The following is a 23,167-nucleotide window of genomic DNA, read 5'->3' as shown; positions in this document are numbered from 1 at the left end:
AGAGAGGACAACCTGGTAGGAATACTTGGGGAGGACAAAGTTGGCAGCACTGAGCTTCTTGCACTCCCCTTGGTTCCTACACAAAGGGAGCAAAGAGAACTCTAATAATGAAGAGACTCAAGTTTTCACCACTGTTCTAAAAAATAAAAAATAAAATCATGAAGCATCTTTCATTCCATCATTGCTCTAAACTGCTGTGTATATTTATACAGCTCATCATTTTGATTCTGAAGTTCCCTCATTGCGTCTGCATTTGGATATTGTATTGCAGCGTTTTTGGTGGCAAGAGCCAGGTTCTTCAAGAGGCTGCAAAACCGGCTGCTGCTATGGAGAATGTCATTCCGAGCATCTCTTTCTTGAGTTTCCTGGCAGAGAGAATCCACTATCTTCTGACCTACCATGATGATCAATTTGCTGTGGGATATAAAGACTTCAGGTGGCTGGTTATTGCTCAGACTATTATTAAATACAGCAATTGCCTTTTGAAGCGCACCAAAACACAGCCTACAATGTTCTGGAAGAGCTATTTTCTTTGCAGGCTCTTGCTTGCTTTGAATTACATTCTTTTTTGAAGATGGCAAGACCTAGAAAAGGGATAAAAAAAGTAATTAGAGTCAGTTTGGGGTCACACTGGTTATTTCTTTATTTGTTCTAGTCTGTATTCGTTGCATGTTTCTTCACGTACAAGTTCTTTTAGTTAACGGGCTCCAAATTGCCCCATCCCCAGCCCAGAATATTTTTGGAATAATTTTTCTTTCTACAAAGTACTGTGCTTCATAATGCTGTTTTCTCCCAATTACCTGTTCTCTAAACAGTTTTCACTGAACGCAATTTTAGTAATGGATAGCACACAAAGTACTGTAGTTAAATATCAATCCTTTGTAGAGTCTGGACTTCAAGCTCTTGGGCAAAACACAGACTTGATTTTTAATGGTACTGTCTTCATGAGGGTTATGAATAATTAAAAATGTACTATAATGGGAATCAGTCTTTATAACAGTGCATTACAAGATATTTTGAAGTACAACCTTTCACAGCCTTATCCCAAATGATGTGCACAGGCAAATAGATAAAGAACAGTATGACTTTAGTTCATTATATTTGAGGAAAATATTTTGCATAGTTTTTCAGCACTTATTTGAAGAACTAGTTATGGGAAAATGAACTATGAGAAAATAACTAGATCTTTATGTATAGATATGTGCTTCCAAACACAAATTATTTTGAATTTTAGCAAGCACAGAAATAAAGAACTACAAGTCCTTTTATGTAATAGTTTTGAAAGTCAGAAATACCTTTGGTTTTGAATCTGTACTCTTCTTTGACACTTCTTTACCTGAAATGATTTTCTGTGCCTGTTAAAAATCAAAGTGAAAGCAAAATTGAAATAGTTTGCATAAAATATGTGAGTATAAATATGTTTTTCCACTTACTTCAGGAGAAGTAACATGAAATCTGTTTGCTTCATGTTATGGACTACAATGATAAACGTATTGGAACCAACTGCAGTTTTTTCTACTAAAATATTAGTGTCAGGATCCTGCAAGGTCTAAGACTGAAATCAGCTTCAACAAAACAAAACATTTCTTATATTCCAAGGACAAGTCAGCATTTCTTTGTAAAACCAATAAAGAGGAAGATTCTTAGCAGGCATTTCAGTAATTATAAGAAAAATAATTCTAACAAATGACCATTTTTATTCTAAGAAGCTTGATAATTTAGAGTTTAGTTTGGTGAGTCAAAATTTTCTACAAAAGCCTAATACATTTCAAGTTAGAAAGTCAGCATTTCTCATATAATGATTTTCAGAGCCAACAAATGGAATGTACAGGCAAGAAAGCAACCACTAGTCTAAAGAGAAGAAAAAGATTGTGAACTCCTAGCTAAATATATATATATATATATATATATATATATATATATGTATATATATATATATATGTTAAGTCTCTCAAATTTATTTAAACAGACAAGCTAAAAATCTCCTCTCACTGTTGTCTTTCTATGTGGGCAAATTCCCTAATGCCAGTTCTCTTCATTACTTAAAATTATTGGTCACTGCACCTGTGCCATCAAAAAGTAGTTGTGCAAACTGAAGTTTGCTCTGATGCAAAGATAAAATAGTGCTAATGACTTAATGCCTATAAAAATCAAGAATATGTGTAAAATCCTATCATACTAACCTGTAGTTGAACATATTCACAGTCCTCAATATCATCGTCTTTTGTTTTCTCTTGGGAGACCTGACTTTGGCTCGGCTTGTCGTGAGCATTTCTTTGAAGCGATTCTATTTCTATTCTTCTTGGCACTGGGATTTGTTTTGCCATTTTATATTCCGGGCTCACGTTTGATTGCTTCATTTCTTGCTCCTTCTCACTCTTTCTGAAGAGAAGTTTTCCATTAGCAATGATGATGGATACAAATCGCTTGATATCATCTGGAATTGTGCGAGCTACCATAACAAAGCGATCAAGATCATCTGGGCTGTTCTGAGGCTTCCTGAGGACCAAAGCCTCCAGTGACCAGTTGCAGTTGTTTAGAGCTTCTCTTGTTTCTGTTAAGATTTTGAATGAGTTGATAAGAATTTCCAGCTGTTTTTTAATTCTGGTCTGAAGATTATTATCAGTGATATAGGAGGCATTTACCTTTATGCCTCGAGCAAAGGCCAAGAATTCTCTGAGTGATACTTTTATGTGATCAACTGCCCTATGAATTTCTTCAATGTTTTTCTCCAGGTGTTCTTGTAATCTCCACTTACTACTCACAAAAATCATTAAGCTAGCAACTGAGCTGGATACACCATGCTGCAGTCTAGTCAGTGTCTCTATGGCTACATCAAGATCCAGTTTAATTTCTTTGACAGGCTCTTCTGATGATGACATAAACTCAGCAGAAGAGTTTGAGAACTTAGAGACAGTGCTGCTTCTGCTGTCCGCACTAGGAACAGATAATCTGTCGTGTTCTAGTTTGGTGTCTCTTGAGCTTTGGACTGGAACACGGTATGCCTGGTTTCCAGAACTGTTGTTGGGTTTTTCCCTCTCTTTATTGGACTGCAAAGTGTTGGGCAAACCTTTAGGAATATCATAAACGTTCTCTTCAGAAGTCTGGTTCTCTGCCTTTGGATCCAGGTGACTTGGGGGTGCCTCACAGCTACCGTTTTGTGGCAAAAGGAGCATGTCCCTTGGGGGTGGAATATCATAAAGAGGGGCATCTGGAAACACTAATTTCCGTTGTGTTGGTGGAATATCGTATAATTGTGGATTCACACCTTTGGCTTCAGTACTTGTTGGTGCCTTGTACCTGGCTGGGGGTATATCGTATAGCACCTGGTTCTCCAAGGAAGGGCCAGAAGGGCTGTGTTCTAATCCCATTTTTTCAGGTGAAACTGGAATATCATAAATCCATTCTGACTTTCGAGGGTTTGGCAACGTATTGTAGTGGCCCCAGCACTTTTTCTGAGATCCCTTCCCTGAAGCATCGGTTTCTCTTTTGGGAGGCACATCATACAACTGCAACAGAGCACACAGGATTTATAAGCATTTTTTAAAAACAAAACAAAACAAAACAAAACAAAACAAAAACAAACAACAATAACAACAACAATAAAAAAAAGAATTCTTGGAGTGTGCAAATGTATGTGACTCCAGTAATGTCAATGGAATCGTACCATGAAAAGTCTAACCCATAGTATTTATTTCCTTTCTAAAATGCACAGGCTGCACATGTGGAGGTTAAAATATTTCAAGCACTACTGATTAAGTCACACAGCAGTATCCCCAGCCAGTGAAATCTGTGGTATCTTCCTTGGCGTGGGACACTTTCATTTCATAATTTTCTGAAATGACTATAAGAAAAGCTAAATATTAGCTTATTAGTAGGAAACATTAGACACTCAGCTTTACAGAGTGAAGCAGGTAAGATTTTATTAACCTCTGTATAAGAAAACACTTGATTTTTCAGTATCCCCACCCACATTCGTATGCATACATTGACAAACAGAAGCCACCAATAGGCAGAACTAACCATTGTCAAAAAGCTTCAGTGAGTTTAATTTTTTTTACTTGATGGGTTTTACTAAGATGTCTATAGATCTCATGCAATGCCTTAAAAAGATGCGTGCACAGCTGAAATCTGTGAAATTGAAAATGCACACATAAGGCCACTTCTTGTGTGAGAACATCCAAACTAATACTAAGAGGCACTTTGGAATAGATCATATGTAAATGCCTTACAAGCACAAAACACAAGTGGGAAGGAGTGGAGGAGCTACAGGTGTGTGTCACAACAAGAAACAACTGAAGGTACCACTACGTAATAAAAACTTTAGAAAGAACTGGCCAGGTCCTCTGCAGAAAACGTGCATGAGAAAGGGAGCGCAGACAAGGGTGTTTTAGACCAAAGCCAGCATTTTTTAAGTTTCCCCATGAAGAAGAATTCTAAGAAAAAATTCATTTTGGAAGCAATGATAAACTGCGTCTCCAAAAGGAAATCTGCTCCAGGCTGTTGCAGCTGGTTGGCACGGTTGTTAATAGCCATGAAGATGCCAGGAATGCCAGCTTCAATGAGCACTTGCTCATATGCCAAGGTCTCCATTTTATTTTCACTGGGGAAACCACACTCTCTTCAAGTCTGGCTTCTCCAGCTGCGGTGCAGCCATGAACCTATGGCACTTCTCTTTAAGCCCACAAAACGATGAAGCCTCCAGTTTCCTGTGCTGGGCTGGTCTGCCCTGGAACCCTTCGCCAACCCTAGAAGTGTCCACGCACACGTGCTAGGGAACCTGTCAAAATTGTCTCGGATCCTAAAACTGTTTAGGAAAACTGAAATATTTGGCATTCAGCTAATAAAGAGTTTCCACTGAGGCATTTCCTGTTGTGAAATTTCAGATCGGCCCTTTCTTCAAGGAGGGTGCTCCTCAAACAGTGAGGAGGAGACGGGATGCTTGCCCTACACCTCAATACCGCCCCCAAAACCAAGCGTGCTGCTCTCCCAGATGGAATGGCAGGAGTGCCGCATGCAAGGGGAAGAGTTTGTTTTTCTCTGCTTGAATACTACAAATAATCCGACACTCGCTAATGCACAGTATTGAATTTGCTTTTCACACTGTCATAAAAAGAAGAGGTAGTCCTTGTCCTGGTAGGCATCCTGACTATCCAGGAGTCAGGCTGTATTCGTCCTTTTGATATGAAGGACAAAGGACTGCACTGAAGATGTGGTCTTATCCCCATTACCCTCACCTACAAACACGCTCAGGGGGAAGTTTAGCACACACACCCTATATCCCAGTAGTAAAAGAAGACTGTTCTCTCATGCCCAATGAACCTTACTTACATTGGCCACTGGCGAGTCTCTGTGATTAACAGCTCCTGTCTTTTCTGGGCTGGATGGGATGTTGTAAAGCTGCTGCTCTTCTTGGAAGCACTCGGTGGATCTGAGCAGCACAGAGCCCTTTCGTGCTGTGGGTGGAGTGGCAGCGCTCTGGCCAAAGGGAAAAGCAAAGAGGTTGGCTTCAATCCTTGCTAGAGCCCACTGAAGACTCTGCTGGTATCCAAAGGCTTTCAGATCATACAGTTTGGATCAGGGCTTGATCTGCTGGAGAGCTGCTGAAGTGCTTGTCTGCAGAGCTGGACAGGACGGGGATGAGCACTAGGTGGTGCAAGGCAGCTGTCACCTGCAGCCTGGTGCTGGTGCTGAGCAGGGATCACCTCATTAATACAAAGCGGGTAAAACAAACCCACTTTGTTACAGCTTGGTACTAAGTGAATTCAGGTGAGCTGAACCCTGCACTGCCAGCTGGTACCAGGGGGTGTGAGGTTCCTGTGACTTGCTGTGATCCTGCACGCCCCCCTTTGCATGGTGGGCAGCGAGATGGGGCTGGGACACACTGCAGAGATGCAGGGGGAATGGTGACATTTGCTCTCCACAGAGACAGGTTATCAAGAGGAAGATCATGAACCAGGACGCTCCAGTGGAAGACCTGATCAGCATGTTGTCTTTCCTCTGAATGAACTGGGGTTACATGATCTCATCCCTTGTATTTCGCTGCCCAGAGGGTGGGTGGTGTGGGTGACATTTAGGCTTTTTGTACATGCACCACAGACATTTTGCAAACATCCTGAAATCTTCCTAGGCAAGAGACACAAAGACAAAGCCCCTTTCCTGATGGATAAACCAAAGCAGAGAGGCTGGCCGCTCTGGTACTGGGAATTCACCTGTGGAAGAGTACCCTAGAACTCAGTGACAGTAAAACTAAAAGTGTTTGTTAGAAACATAACCATGTTTAAGATGCATTAATCTAAAGTGTTTAACAGATTCAAAAGAGAACTGCTTTATGCTTTGAACTTCCCCAAAAATACATGGTTTTCTGCCAAATTTTGCAAAAAGCCAACAGGGAAATTCTAGAATTGAACCTTAAACCTTCAGCTATGTTTCTGAGAGGAGGGAGGCAGAACAAGGTCCCAGCTGCATGGGGGGACCACAGCAGGACTTACCTGTGTGAACAGGGACTCACGACGCTGCGTGGAGGGAACGTCGTACACCTCACTTCTGATGTTTGGGACTGAAGCCCGGGATGCTCTTGGGAGAGTAAACAGGTGCTTAGAAGGGAAGAAAAACAAATAATGAGGGAACTGCAGTCAGCAGTAGGCTCAGGACATCTTTGAAAACTCAACCAGCTGAATAGGCCACTTATAGAGAGCTCTTAAGTGATTAAAAACCTTCCAGCTTTTCACTTATGGTGATAGAGAGGAGCTAAACTTACAAGCAGGCCTCATACTTTTTCCTTCACCTTCATATCTGCTTTATTTCAAATAAGTACGGGCACATACAATTCAAAGAATCTGCGTGATTAGCCAAGGGAGGGGAAGGATTTGGAGAAAAATCAAGCTTCTGCTATCACTTAAATCTTACTGCCCAAAAGCAGAACCACTAAAAAAAGAAAGCAAGGGAATTTCTACTTCTTCACTCTCAGAGAGCCATTAGGTCAGTCCGTATTTAGCAGGAGTAATGGCAGCAAAAAATACAAGCTGAGGTGCATTATTCTGTAATTTCAAGGGATTTATTCATTTGGAAGGAGAAAACATAATTACCTTGATGTCCTGTCCAGCTCTTTAAACAGAAGTCTGATACGGGAATTACATTATTGAGGCCAATTACAAACTAATTCCCCTGTTTGCTTAAAACACTGTTTTAAGAGCTATGACCAGGTCTGTGGGACAATTAGTTAAAATGCCAAAATATGAATGATGGGAAAGATCTTTTCATCAGCCTCAGAAACAGAGTTTTGTTCATTCAGCATGGTTTAGCCTGGGTCTCCATGCCTGCTTTACAGAGAGGATTACAAACTACTGACCCACAGAAACGCTGCTGGAGATGAGGCATTAAAACAAACTGTGTAATATCAGAATTAATGTAATAATCTCCATCATATAATAGTCGCAGCAACTAAATCTAGGGGAAACGTGGTAGGGCAACAAGACTCCAGGTTCATAGCTGCTTGTTCTGTCTTTGTGAAAGCTCTTTGCTCCTATCTAAAGAAAAGAGAGTGAACACGGGTCCCCACAGTGCTCTACAGCATGAGCCATCTTGCTTGCAAAACAGCACTAACTGGCATTTTCATGTGGAAAAAGTCTATTCAGTATACAGTAGAGGAAACATCTTACTATAAAATGATTTGTTCTCCTTAACTGATAACACTTTTAGTCACATGGAGGAAGATGCCCTAAGCTCTGGGCAACATTTTTGTATAGAGTGAAAGCATACAGCCTTTGAGAGGTTTTGTTTTGTTTTATTGCTTTCAATCATCTCCCTCAAAGACTTACAGTGGCTTTACCCAGCTGTTCAGGGAACAGCTGAGTATGCCAGGAGCTTTGCCAGTTGTCCTGTAGGATCTACCCAGGGCAGTCCAGGATGCTGTGGTGCATCTGCGTGCAGCTTGTGACCGCCAAGGTACAGTTGTTGTAACAACAGCTGTGATGCTGTGCAGGAGACAGCTCAGGCAAAGCTGAACTTCTAGATAATAAAAGCAGGTTAGGGCTTTTCTTTTCCCTTTCTCCTTTCCCTGGTAGGGTAAGCAAGGCACGTATAATGAAATTACAGATATAGGAAAAGCCAACGATCTCTAACATTGGGCTGTGCACTTGAATAGAGAAAAAGATGACAACTTCAGGGCCTGATTTGCTGGTACAATGTGGAAAACCTGGACTGATCTCACTTCAGTTTGCAAATGTCTTGCCTTCTTTAGGGTTATGAACACAGAGAAATCAGACCACAGCAACCACACAAGGGTCTTTTGGAGCCATTTCCCTGTTTGAGCTTGCCTTTATGGTAGGTGTGTATGAGGTCTGGGTGTGCAGCTGAAGTACTGAAAATGGAGATTTCAGTCACTAGAGATGCACTGAATTTGTCCATTTTCCACCACCCATTTGCTACAAAGAAGAGACCAGCACCTCTGGTCCTGTAGCTTGCCTCCAACACAGTAGGAGGAAAGCTGGCCAGCTGAGTCCCATAATCAGATGCTCATTAAACAGCCTGAAAGGCTATACAGTTCAGGGCTGAACGTCTTTCCTTTGCCAATTAACATTTCTAATGTGGTTTTCACACACAGAATAAAGAACTACCCTGGGCTGAAGAGCTCATGGGACCCAACAAAAGCTTGCACTTGAACTCCCTCCACACCTGCTCTATTTATCTTTTATTATAGAAGACTCCCAATTAATTTTATGCTGAAGAAAGCTCAAGTTTTTGATGTTAAGATGCTTTATGTGACATTTAACAAAATTTCATTTTCCACTTACATGTTTCATCTGAATGCCAAATGAAAGGAACAGGGAGAAAGAAAAAGCCAGGCCAGCAGTTGTAATGAAATCCTAGAAAAATGGGTTGCAGTTCCCCCTAACCAGGGGTGCTGGTAACTGCTCTCATCCCACATACCCTGGTCACTGTCTCAGCAGCAGTAAAAACAGGCTGGGAGAGAAACTGATTGAGGCCCCATTCACTGTTGAACAACCCCGCGTTCTTCAGCATGTCTAAAGTAGGCGCTTCTGCTTTGTGCAAGGGTAATGACAACCTCGAACAGCCAAAAAGAGAGACAGCAGCACTCTGAGAAACTACATCAAAGCCAGCAGTCTCAAACGACAATTTGTTTATTAGGAATCATCTTCCTGTGCAGATGATTGCAAAGACCCCTTCATGTGCCAGAGGACACTGGATAGATGCATGCTGTATACAGCCAGGGGAGAAAGCTCTGTGTCTTGTTTAACTTTGGGATGGGTTTGTAAATCATTTCTAGATTCCCCCAAACAAACTGTATATTCTGTACTTCCTGCTGTACTTTACAGCTGCCTTAAACTGTCAAAAACAGTGAGACACTACAGAATATGGAGACTCATATACTGCCCAGATCAGCCTTTCTCCCATAATGCTATAAATTGTGAGACTTTATGGGAATTTCCTAAACACCATTTATTTGAACGACTTCGCTGCAAATTCCCCTGGATTTTTCAGGCCAATAGCCATTATTATTTCCCTTCGCCTAGGATTACTTTAATTACAACAACCTTTACTACTTTACTAGCCACTGATACTCTTACCTGGCGCGTTGAGCTTTGAGTCCGTTCATTGAGCAGCTGCGCAGCCAAGGCCGGTACCTGATATATCCCTTGGGCAGGCAGAGTGCAGGCCCTAGCTGGTGGTTTCACCCACCCCTCCATCTTCTCATACGTAGAGGATGCCACAGGAGGCTTGGGGACTGAGGGGACTTGGTAGATGTTCTGTTGGCCTGCTGGTGGCTCTGGGACATCGCCGTGGGTGGAAGGAGGCAGTGGAAGGGCCTGAGCGCCGGGCAGGAGCTGGAGGCGGTTGGCAGGAGCCAGGCCCTGCCTGCCATGGAGGGAACATTTCCACCAGCCCTCGCTGCCGATGACATTTTGGTCAAGAACCGTCAGGATGTCTCCTTTGCGGAAGGCCAGCTCATCTGAGCACTCCGCTTTGTTGTCATAAAGCGCCTTTGCCAAGGTGTTCTGGAGAGAGAAAGCCATGGCGTTGTGCTGTTATGTTACGCTGATAGAAACGTTGTGCTAGTTCCCAGTTTGGTGTTCATCTCCACTTTAGTTTCAATTAAGTATAAAAACTGGTGGGCTGCAATTAAAGAATGTTTCTCAGCATTGGTTTCAGAGTGTTAAATGTTTTCTAGCATCTGTCTACTATATTGTGCAGCAATAGCATAATGCTGCTATACGCTTCTTCATCACTGTGCCTACCGAGGCTCTTGAAAGCAGAGCCAACATTTATTGCTTGGATTTTATGAACACCATGCTATGAAAAATAGGTGGTTTTCCCCCACTGGCATTCTGTGGATTCTTTGTCAGAAGTCAGAGGAAATGCATCACCCAACTAAAAATAAAACTTGCCCTCCCTGACCGCTACCTCATTTATCTGAAGCCTTCAGATGCACATGAAAAAGGTTAACTGTTTCTTACCTGAAAAAAGAAGCAAACACACACACTACTTATTTTCCCTCAAACTTATTTTTTCTTTTCAAAGCCTTATAAAGACAGACCTCTCACTAACATCAACACTGAGGAGTTTAATACATGTCCATTGGTAATGCCAGTGGCAGGAAAGCTGCCGCAGACGCAACCTCCAGCTGGATCCTTGTCAACCCCAACCTGGGGAGCTGGATTCTACCAATTCAGAGAATCCCAGGCTAACAATTTATGTGACACTTTAGCTAAGGGAGAAAAATCCAACTTTGTGCAGGTGACACCAAATGAATTGATCTCCCTGATAGCTGGTAAGTCTTTGAGGCAGAGCAGTGCATCCATAAACTTATCTTCAGGCAAGAACACCTGAAACAGTGACCATGCTCCTCTCCATCACACAGACATCACCGTACATTGAAGACCAAAGTATTTAGTATTTTTCAACATCTTCAGACAGCGCTTTTATTGTTTATTTGTTAAATATAGAGGAATCCGAGGAAGAATAGTATAAGCAGCTTGCCTAAGATCACAGAAATGAGACAGCAAATACTCCTATTTTTTAAGCTTCTTCACCACAGGACTGCCATATCCGTCTCAGCTGAAGCCTATATATGTGATGATTGTGTTTTATTTTTAGCATATTTATATTGGGTATGTTTACTCATTACAAGACAGGAGAGTGAAAGCAGTTGCAAGAGGTAGCTTTATTAGCCAGGTGCATTTGTGCAAAGGGTAGAAAGAACGGTGATGTAGTGCTTTTTAATACAACATACCATTTGTTTGCAGCTTTAAAATGCGACTGACTGCTTCCCACTGGCTGTTCCAGCATTAATTTCTTATCAGAAAGTGCAAGTAATGTCCAAAAAGATAGTACCCAAATAGGAAACATGATGCCTTGTATTTTTATGCAGAGCATTTGCTGTAAAGAAACAGCTGGTTTGGAGCAGCAGCAGAAAGCCCATTTGCCAGCTCAGCTGATGAAAGTATCTTGTTGTTAGCAGCACACATTTCTTTGTGAGAATGACCATGAACAATGGTCTTTTCACGATACATGGACTGGTCCATCAGCAGCTGTCAGAGACAGACAACTGTCCCATTTTCCTTGTGGTGTAGTCTGATTAAAGTAGTTTTGCCATGAACATGGTAGCCCACTTTCTATTTGGGCAGTGCCAAATGCTCTGAACCACCCATGCTGAAGCCAGGCTGTCAGGAATCTCATCACAGAGTGCAGCCCAGGGTGGGCTTGGGCTTCACATGCTGTTACAAGTGAAAGGAGAATAAAAACAAAACAAATGGAAAACAAAAACAAACACAAACACAACCACACTTGACCCCCCTTCCCCTGCCTCATCTGACTTTTCCTACTGTTCAACACCACTTCTAGACATGGCTTGACATTTAGCCTCTTTTTGCTGGGCACTCTACAGATGCTGAAGGACAGAGCCTCTTAATAATGTGCCAAGAAGATGCGTATAGGAACAGAGGAATTCCATCCCCTTTGTGCAGACAGACAGCTGAAGTACAAAGAACTTTATCCAAGGTCAGGCAGGACACTGGTGGCAGAGCCAGGGCATCTGAACTCAGGAACTGATCTCCTCTCTAATGCATTATTCAACAAAACCTTTCTTCCAAGTTCCACTGAAACAAAGAGGAAATTTTGATTGCAGTATAGTTTTAGAAGTCCAAACGTCAACATTTTCCAACTAGTTCTTTCTTGTGGAAGTAGCATACTGAGCCCAATTCATTAATTAACCTGTGTGTGAAGTTACTCAAGTCTAATTTCAAATTGTGTTTCTTTTACAGTAAGCGTGCTGATTTTTACTAGGTCAGAATTTGGTCTGTACACACCAGTGAGAATTTCTGTTTGCATCTAGGCTGCAACCTAGGTTATGAGAGTGAGGAGGTACTCTTCCCATCAGTGACACTTCAACAACATTCAAACATGACTGCAACAAATATTAGCAAGAGCAATTGTTCCAACTGTCCTCTTATCTCTCTTTCTAGACATTGCCAAGTCTGCTTTCATTGCCAAATGAATGAATCAAGAGAACAGCCCGGTCAGCATGAGCAACACGGGAGTCTGAACTCCATTCAACAGCAAAGGTGTTCCACAGAAGCATCACAACTCAGCTGACCAACACTTCATTTAGCAAAGTCAGATGAATATATTCAGTAACAACCCCAGTGAATGAGGAGTTACATTTTAAACTTACTGCACGGAAATCAAACCTTTTCAACACAGGGATCTCTTTACTTGAAGCACACTGCCCACTCCTTTGATTTTTGTCCTGGTTTCAGTTAGAACAGAATTAATTTTCTTCCTAGTAGCTGGTGGAATGCTGTGTTTTGGCTTAGGATGAGAAGAGTGCTGATAACACCCCAATGTTTTAATTGTTGCAGAGCAGTGCTTATACCAAGCCAAGGACACCTCAGCCTTTGCTCTGTCCTGCCAACAGGCAGGCTGGGGGTGCAGTAAGAGCTGGGAGGGGACAGACCCAGGACAGGTGACCCAAACTAGCCAAAGGGGTATTCCATACCATCTGACGTCATGCTAAACAATATATAGGGGTGGCTAGCTGGGGGGAGGGGGCCGGACTGCTCGGGGTTAGGCTGGGCATCGGTCAGCGGGTGGTGAGCAATTGCATTGTGCATAACTTGTTTGTACATATTATTATTAGTAGTACTATTATCATCATTGTATTATTATTATTATTATTATTATTATTATTTTCCTGTCTTATTAAACTGTCTTTATCTCAACTCACGGGCTTCACTTTCCATTTCTCTCCCCAGTCCCAGAGAGGGAGGGGGGAGGGTGAGCGAACGGCTGCGTGGTATTTAGCTGCCAGCCGGGTTAAACCACGACAATTTTGTCAACAGACACTGTGCAAACACCCAAGATGAGACACAGTTCAGAGCAGAACAGAGTGGTTCAAATTTTGAAAGCCAGCCCTTGATTTGTAGAGATCAAATTAGGGAGTACGGGCTCACATCAGTTGGCAACATGGATTTCAAAGGCTCCTGGGCATTATCTCAATTGCAAGCCAACCAGGAGATTGGAAGAAAAAAAAAAAAAAAAAAAGTAGAAGAAAGCTTTGGAAACATCCAACTGAGCTGGAAAAACAAGCCTGTTCTCTTAGATCTCCTTGTATCCCATCCATAAGGCTGGAACCTGGGAAAATTAAGACTTTGAATAGAGAATCAATGGAGACAAACACCAAGCTCCAGACTATAGAACACGATTGATTTGGGTGACTGTCAGACTTCTGCTGGCCAGCTGAGTTGTCAGAGATAAAAATGAAATGGAAAAGCTCTTTCACCTAAGGCAATGCAAAATCAAATTTCACATTTCATGGCATAGGTTCAGTGTGATAGTTTGAGAGCAAGTCTTCTCCATTCATTCTCAGTTTCAGTATAAGTGCATATATTGTATAACTCTATTTCAAGAAGGGCAGAGAAACTGAGGTATTTTAATGAATATTTCTTCTCCTTTTGCCTTGGAACTAGTCTCTGAAGGAGTTTTATAAAAGATAAAGATAGGTAAGAATATTAGTAATTTGTAACCACCAAACTAAAGGAAGGTCCTAGGCAAAACTCTTTCAAAGTAATCTTCTATTTGCATCTTCATCTCACACTGCAATAGTAAAAACAAGAAAACCAAACCACAAAACACACAACCACCTTCTTCCTTTAAGCAGACTCTTCTGCCTGCTCTGTGTCCACAACCTGGCATAAAGCTACTACAACATGTAGTAAATCCAACCCAAGCAGCACCACACCATGCCACTGAAGTAACATAATTTCTGCTGAACACTCACCACCAAGAAATCAGAAGAAGGAACAACTTCACAATGTGAAAAACCAACAGGTCAAACATGTCTGCCTTCATATCTTGCCCTTTGTTGCCCTTTGCTCCTCTGCTTACAGGAGTAGTAAGTCCCCTTTATTGCTTCCTTTCTGAGTGTTCTGGTTACTTACCAGCCTCTCAGGATCTGGTGGTATGGAAACTGTGTAAGCTTTGTAAGCTCTTTGGAGTCCCAGCTATGGCTTCAATGTGTATGAGCCCAGGATGCTGAAACAACTGCTGTAGATCAGCCTAATGTTGACAAAATAAAATGCAACAAGCTCCCAGCAATGCCTAACATCACAGGTGCTGATGTGTTTAGCTGTTTTATGGGATATGCATACAGGAAAGCATTGAGCTAGCTCGCTTGGGTCCTGGAAAGTGCTGTAGTTCTGGCAGCAGAGAGCATGCTAAGCATTAGCTGCTTTTCCTTGGAGCTTGAGGTGGTGCTGAACTCCTCCGCGCTAGAAAAACCTACAACGGCAGCTAAGCTGGGTAAGTTATTAAAGCCAAACTGTTTCTGCCCATGTTCCACTGAACTGAAATCCTCAGCAATGCTCCCACAGGGAAGGTACAGTCACACCAAGTAAACCAAAGCTCTGAAAGGCTGAGTAAAGAACTTGCCATCCCCGTCTGAGCCCCATTCCCTTCCCAGCACCCAGGCCCCAGCCAGCCCCACAGCTCAGCATCCTCCAGGCTCCATCTGTTCATGTTATGACACAGAGGGAGTTACTGAGCAGCTGCTGGATGCCAGAATTCTTCCAAATGGCTCATTTATTGAGACACTTACATGTATTATTGAGAAGTTATCCTAACCAATTGATTGCAATAACAGTGGGAGCAATTCCATGGATAAAAGTTAAGGTTATGTTTATAGCAGGTGAGCGTCTGATCCAACAACACATCTAGCAAAGTATAACAAGCGTGTCCAGGGTTTTGTGGAATGAGGTCATTTGTAGTGCAGGCTCTGCCTTATCTAATGCGAGGTTATTTCTCAGAAATCGGGCCCTATCTGCACTTTCAGCTGCCTAGGACATATGTACAGAATCACTGTGGCAGCCCCTTTCTGTCATGTAAGCAGAAACATTTCTGACCTGCCATTAACTATAAACAAGCCTCGCATTCCCAGGATCACAGAGACCTTATGGGATGCTTAGCTAGGAGGAAGCTGTGCTTCGGGGCCAGTGGGATCTGCATTTTTTCTGTATTACCAGAGGAGCGGAAACGGGCTGTCTAACACTGTCATCCACAAAATGCCATCTCGGGCCAGCTGTGTGTAGTTCTTCGTTATTTTATGAAGTCTCCTTCATAATGTGTCCTTTCTCCTTCCTTATGTGTCCTTGCAGTGCCCAGCATGTAATAAGCTCTAAAGCAACGTAGATGAGATCAAAGTGTTTTTCTTCTTCAGCGTTTGTTGCTTCTTCCCTGTCATCCCATAACCAGCCCCAAAAAAACACCCACAGACCTACTGTAAGATAAAGAACATCTTAAAAACCAGTGTATCACCACATGAGAAAGCACCTTGGCAGACAGCGCTGCTACTCTTCCTGCTCACTAAGCACGTTTTAACAAGATGACGGTAGAGCACGGATCTAGAAAACAGAGCTTGCATCCTCTGCAACCTTTTCTAAGTTGTTGCTCTCCCCCATACGGAGCCTGTGACCTTGTAACCGCAACGCGGATCAGTCACGTATATTGAGCCAACTGTAGTGAATAACTTTGCTGTATAACACCTCTGGTGACATGGGTTCGGCTAAATTAGGTGTGAAGAAAAGTTCTTGTGTACCTGGAAGTGCACCTACTTCTACTGAATTTCTGATCAATTCATCTAATTCAAGATTGCAGTAGGAACTCTCCCTTCTAGTTGGATTTTTTGCATCTCTATAGTTTGTATGTCCTTATCCCGCTCCCACTACAGAACAACACTTGAGAGCCTTCAGAATGAAAACTGTTAACTCCTGCTTGTTAATACAGAAAGGGAAAAAAATGAAGAGCCAGTAAAGCTGGTAATTGTACAAAATTGTACAGTTCTATGAGAAACAATTCCTATAGCCTCAGAATTGGAGTACTCACATAGGCTGGCATCTGTGCTCTATATATAGGATGAATGTCTGTGCTAAGGCAAAAAAAAAAAAAAAAAAAAAAAAAAAGCCAACCCACAATGTGAGAACATCATAAAATATTTACTGTTACTAAGCAATCCTGACCGCTTTCTTACCCCAGTCTGTATCTTCAGCCGATAGCAATATGAAACACAGAACACATGCAAACATTGCTGGAAAAAATCCTTCACAATTATCAAACAGTCATTTTAGCTGCTTACCTGCAGGTCTGCTAAAATCATTTCTGTACTCCCTTCCCCCTCAGTTCTCATTTGGAAACTCCAGTACTACTACATAGTGTTTTCTGTGATCCATAGGTACTACAGTCCTGATGGTATTTTCATCTTCAATTAAAAAAAAAAAGAAAATTTTCATCTATTTTCTTAAATTTGCCTCTTAAAAATAACCTATTGAGATAATTTAAACAAGATAATTTTTATTGTGGAAGCTTCTCTTGTGGATGAACACAAACATTTTTCCAACTTCTGTAGCTGCATTTTACACTTCAAAAAGTCTGTAAGTTCTTTTACTGCAGAAAAAAGGGACTTAAGTATTTGAGGAGAAGGAAGAGACCATTCAAGGCAGTGGGCTGTGTTTGCTATACAGCTATGTTCATGCCTCAGTGACACCCTCTGACATGTTTACAGAACCATTTCCAGTTAATCTCTTCACCTCTGAACAAAGCTGAAGAAATAAACATTCCCCTTGCCCTGCTAGCTGGGAACGTGCTTCCCAAATAAGTCCCTTTCAAAGGGTAGGCCAATTTAGTCAATTTAAGTTTTACCCAAGTCAGTTAATTGCAGACAGAGCTCACATGTTCAACATATGCAGGAGAAGCACTTGCATTAAGCATTCACATCTCTCTTTACATGCACAAGGCCTCCTTCTGGGTGCGGGGTTTGTATGGCCCTGTTGATGGGCAACATCATCTGCGGCTTGCAGAACACGCTTCTACCTTTGTTTATTTCAGAAAATAAGACTGTTCTTGTTATGCAGAGTTTCAGATCTTTTTGTATGAGCAAGGAATGAATGAATATCAGGGCTTGCTTTTATTGCCTGTTCAACGGGTTACTTGATTTTTGGAGGGTGGAAACATACTGATCATCAGGTTTTAAGTCCTGAATGGTCAAATCAGTTTTTGATAAAATAAAGAACTGATTTTTTAGAAACGTAGATGGAAACTTCTGCAGAGTCACATTTAATCAGTCAAGCAGTGGTGGGAATTAAAGGCCAGCTCTGTTAATTTCCCCCAACCACTCTTTCCTCCACAAGTGTTGCTAATCAAAGCCTGGCTGTATTAAAACCAACTGACACACGCCCACCCTCTTGCATGCAATCAGGACTTCATTCCCACTCAGTGTTTTCACATGGGCTCTTATGCCCACACTAAAGGAAAAACAAACTGCTGTTTCCTGATATTTCAAAAAGTGTGTATATATCTGGTTTTTGTTTCCTCCTACTATCCAAAGGCTTTTGCTCATATGCTCCAGTTAATGTACTTTTTGTGCTTTTCTAAACCTTTTAGTATCCTAACTCATTTTACTACAGGATTTATTTCCAAACATGGGCTTAAAAACATAGCAAGTACTTCTAAGCAAAGAGCAGCTTAACAGCAATTCTTTGGAGCTGGGTCCATGCTGTTCTCTGCCCTCCCAGGGAACAGGCAAGAAATTCCTAAGATAAGTTGTCTGGAACAAAAGAAAAATTATTCATTTGCAGGGACTGTTGTATTTCCTTCCTCCTGAGTGCACAAGGGTGATGGGATGCCACCCCTGCGCCCTGCATGACTTTCAGCAGGTTCTGGGATTCTAGTGATGCCATGAAGGCAGCAGAAGTGATGGAGGCTCCAGGAGGCTGCTCTCAGTGATTCATAATGCAACACTGCAACTCCCAAGTGCTCCGGCTTCCTCCATCTCCCTCATCGAAATGATCTGCCCCAAAATTACAATTCCTTTTGTTTTTCTGATCCGAAACAACCCTTTTGGACAAAATTTAATTTCTCTGAAGTTTTAACTTTCCTCAGCGAAGAGAAGAGGTGGATTTCCACCAGCCCTGATGACTGGGGCACAGCACCACTCCCGTGCAGCAGCTGCACGTTGCTGCCACGCTGTCATTAACTTGGGGCATGTGGGGACCGCGGAGGTCCCTGCCCTGAGTCGCAGCTGCCAGGGATCAGCTGTAACATCAGACTGAAAGATTCATTTAGCCTCACAGCCAAATAAATTTTGCTTAGCACAAAGGAAGCTAAAGCTGTCTGCATGTGCACGGCTCTGAAGTCTGGGACAAAACACTTACATATAATTGTGAATGGGATTCGTTCCATCCACTTACTCCCCCATTCTCCCAGAACAAAGCAGTATTTCCTAAAAATGAATACAACCACCATCCCTTTCCTCTTCTGAGCTTCAGTTCTCTTTGCAGAAGATCTGTAGGACGTGGTCAATCCCAGTCCTAGAGAGCACAGCCTTTCCCATACTCACATGACAGGCATTCAAATGACCTTACATTTCTTCATCTGAGTGACTCAAGCTGTTAAAATATTTTCTTTATTCATATCCTAGTAATTGGTATCAGGTTGACATCAAGAATACAGCATCCTCTTTCTTGGGGGGTAAAACTGAAACTGTTGTTATTTATACACATTATTTCCAATCAAATGAGGAAGGCAAAGGGCATCCTCATAGCCAACCAGTGTCACTCACTATAACTTTATAGTAAGGCACATTACTGCCTAATATTCGTGGTACAAAACCTCACCCTTCTGAGACATACTGTTCTTTAAAAAAAAAAAAAAAAAGTTTTTTTTCCTCATTTAAATTCAGATTGTGTTTTAAAATATAAGACCTTTTATTTTGTTAGTAACTCATTTACAAGATCAACAGCGTGCTTTGAGAAGCAGCCCAGGCAGATCCAGGTCTAATGCCAGACACGCATTCGTTACAACTGAGATAAACAACGCAGTTAAATTCATTGCAACAGAAATAAAATAATCTAGTACTTACGTTGACCTTCATTCTGTTGTCTCCTATTTCCCTGTTACTCCATCACCTAAAACAGGAGGCTGTGATCTCTCCCAGCCCTTTCTCTCCCCGTCCAGCTTGGCAGAGCAGGCGGGAGTCCTCTGGGGGCTGGCTGGAAGCCTGGAAAGCAAATGCTCAGCCTCCCTCCACCTACCGCTGCCTTTGCTAGGAGCTCAGGAGGAGAGCAGCTATTGGGAATGAAGGGAGTTAATTACGTAGCAAAATTATCTCCGTGGTGCAATTGGCTTGCAGCTGCTGATGTTAATGAGGGCCTGCTACAGGACACCCAGATGTCCCTCTTGCAGAGTCCCCCTGGAATTACCTTTTCTGTTTTACGAGGGCGGTGGAGATGAACCAGAAAGTGATTTTATGGAATTTTGCAGCATCATTTTTTACTGCTGTTGTATTGTATTAAAAAAGTAAATAAATTATGAACCTTGCAATATTAATGTTTCTCACAAACTGAACAGATCTTCTTTGTAGTTATGGAAATCACTGCAAAACAATCACTTTCTCACAAAGCACAAAACCTGAGGAGGAGAGCTAAACATTAACTGTGGGTGAAAGGTTTTGTTTCTTTGATTACTAAAAATTGTTTAATGTTGTTCAACAATATTTGCTATATACAATTTTTCATAGTTGCTATTTGCTCAGCAGGAGCTCCGTCCAGGTTATTCTCATGCAAATGAGCAGATTTCATTGATTTGTGCTTGTTAATATCTTTCTGAGCTTCAAAGCTTTTCACACTTTTACTAATTTTGCTTTGTGTTCGCTGCTTTTTCTCTGGCTACAGCGTTTTCCTTCCTCTTTCCACATCAGCTTTAAGATGAAATTAGATACTCACTCCCACATCCACAATCACTGAGCTCAGACGCAATGCATCTTACACGCTAAATGTTGAATTGAAAATGCTTTCTCAACAAAATCCACACCTTTGGGCTCAGGCTTGGAACAGACAAGCTGTTGTCCAAATGAGAGAAAATTGTCAGCACAACTCATTTGAATGCTTTCGGGGTCTTTCTTTCCTCCTTTCCTTCTTGCCGTCAGCCTTTTTATTAGCCTGAACACCCCACTTCATGCAGAAGATAAAGAACAGGCGCTCATTTTCTACCCAGGAATTTCCAAGGTGCCACCAGCGTTTGAGGTGTTCCAGAAACACAAGTAACAGCACTGCCACAAAACTGCCTTCACGTACGATTAACTGTTCTCTTGAGTTAATCCCAGGCAGGATCCCCGGTGTGCTGGGACAGGGATACCCCAAGGGACTGTGGCTGCGGGTGACCCATGCTGGGGCAGTTGGGGAGCAGAAGCAGGGACCACCGCACCCCAGCCCCAACCTCCTGCGCTGAGAGGGGCTGGGGGAACAAATCTGCCAAAAACAAGGCACTTTGAGATTGAGAAGGGGGAGAAGAGGTGTTTACGTAAGTGCTTGCTTAATTGTCTGTGGGTTTTGTCTTTCCCAATACCCAGCCAAATCTGTGATTAGAAGTGTGGCTAATTGGCAATAAATTAAATGATGCAAAAATTCCCTGTGTTGAAGCTGTTTTGCCCATGGCAGAACTAAAGTTTTACCTCTAGGATTTCCCCCAGGAAAGATGGGCATTGAGTCCTCCTCCTCCTGACTGCTTCTCTGAGAGTAGCCCAAAATGTACTACCCCAGGCCCAGAAAAATGGAGACTTTACCATTCTCTCTTGTATTTCCTCTTGGCTGTTTAAATAACTCCCTGCTCAATGTATTAGCTGTGGCCTGAAGCATGTCTTTGCTCCATGATGGAGTCCGGGTGGGTGGCAGCAGGCATCTTAGGGGCTGGGGGTATCCCTGTTCCCAGGTGCAGAGGAGCTCGCAGAAACAAGCATTCACTCACGCGCTTGTTTGTGGGAAAGACAGGAGTATATAAACTGAGTGTTTTGGAAGGAGAGGAAAATATCAGATCAACTTAATGCATGCTAAAGAAATGCTCCTGTTTTTCTTTTGGCAGCAGCACAGAAAACGTTGTCCAGCAGTGAGAGAGCTATTTCCCAAGCACAGGCTGTCATGCTAACGTGCTTTAAATTGCACCAAGATGTGCAACATTTCCTGTGCGGACTGTCACAGGTGCAACAAGGAAGAAATAACATCATTTCTCTGGGTGTGAACTTAGACTGAACTCATTTTCAGAAGCGGTTTTCCATGTGGAGATGGAAGAGCTGGGGCACAGCAGTAATGGCAAAGCATCACCTGTCATAGGAAAGCTACTGATGGGACTTCAAGAAATCCAGGTAGTAGGAAAAACATCTTTTGATTTTCAGTACTGAGCATAGCATTCAGATATTATTACGAGCGGTACAGGGAGGATACTCCCTCCTAAATGATTCATAAATGATACAGCAGAAAGAAATTTGTCTTTTTCTAGTTACTATTGTCCCTGAATTTGGCTGGGCATAGTGTTGCTGTTTCTAAGGTCCTTGGACTAGAACTGGAAACCAGCTTGCTACCATTAAATTTATTTAGCCATCAGCAAGCCATTTAGAAAACCCGAAAATAGCATTCCCCGAAATAGACGCTCTCTTTATATAGATGTCCTGCATCAGGTTCTGATGATGAGGATTGCCCTCTTACATTTACATGCCTCAATGGAAAATTCGGAGTGCCACAAATGGCTCATCAAGATAGTACTAACCTCCCCCACACAGCCAGTTTTGTATCAAATTTCCAGGCAGCAGTTTCTTTACAGTAAATATTGAGACCAGGGTGAAAAGAGTAATTCCATTACAGTGCTTATTAGACTCACAGACAGTAGGATAATCAAGGCATTGAATTAGGAATTGAGACTTCTGCATTCTCTAACCTTTACAGCTGCAGCAGGCTGTTTTATCTCTCTATACATGTATAAAAATATATATATTAGGTACAATTTGAATATATAAGTAAATATGGAAAACCTCATAAACTAGCTTCAGTCTTTCAAAAGAAACTGAGATATTTTAAACCTTTTCCTGTTTTACTTGTAATGTAGGGAAATTATCTATCATGCAATTGTTCATCTGGAGTATCCCCATAAGTCTCAAACAACATAACAGTATACCAAACGTTATTACAGAACAACAAGAAGACAGATGGAACCTTGTGGTTATATATTTATTATTTCACAAGTGAGCTTATTTACAGGTATTTGCTGTTGGGAATCCTGCTTTATGTGGAGTGCTCCTCAAGAAGACAATTCTTCCAGTTAATGGTTTTGTCACAACAAAAAGCACAGAGGCATTAGGTACGTTAGCATCCTAAGAGCCCTCCCTTGTCCCTCAGGATGAGAATACCAAACACATCCAACATCACCTAGCATAACGTTGAATTCAAATGTCAAACCCCACTCTAGAACATATATATTTTAATTATGTGCTTTACTCAAATCAAAACCAAAAACAATAACAACAAACAAAACAAAACAACAACAAAAACAAAACAGACATACCTTTGCAGTTCTGTTGCTGATGATGTTTTTATCCATAGTTGTCATTCACCAGCAGTGTCACTTGGAGCAATACAGATAATTACCGCGGGGAGAAGAGCCGTCAGCTTTGCACAGTCACTGTGTGCCAGGAACTACATCTCAAGAAAAGACATCTGACAGCTCTACCCTTAAAAGCACTTAGGAATGTGTGCAAAAGATTCTTGTCAAAGACAGTTTTTGCCACAGCAGATAAGATTGAAAAGAAGAAAACAGAGCAGAAAAACCCTAT

At 42.0% G+C, this 23,167-nt stretch overlaps 1 protein-coding gene across 1 annotated transcript; it reads right to left on the bottom strand.

Moving 5' to 3' along the window:
* Positions 1 to 170: 170 nt before the first annotated feature.
* Positions 171 to 22,944, bottom strand: CASS4 (Cas scaffold protein family member 4; the record flags this gene model as incomplete). The annotated part of the gene is made up of 6 exons (XM_084296565.1): positions 171 to 584; positions 2,184 to 3,509; positions 5,332 to 5,478; positions 6,492 to 6,596; positions 9,591 to 10,019; positions 22,900 to 22,944. The coding sequence occupies 6 exons, from the start codon at positions 22,942 to 22,944 to the stop codon at positions 171 to 173; spliced, it is 2,466 nt and encodes an 821-aa protein (XP_084152691.1).
* Between the last annotated feature and the right edge of the window lie 223 nt (positions 22,945 to 23,167).

The sequence above is a fragment of the Netta rufina genome (genome assembly GCF_964035555.1).
Source record: "Netta rufina genome assembly, chromosome: 16".
Taxonomy (NCBI): domain Eukaryota; kingdom Metazoa; phylum Chordata; class Aves; order Anseriformes; family Anatidae; genus Netta; species Netta rufina.
This window is presented reverse-complemented; position numbering and strand designations above follow the sequence as displayed.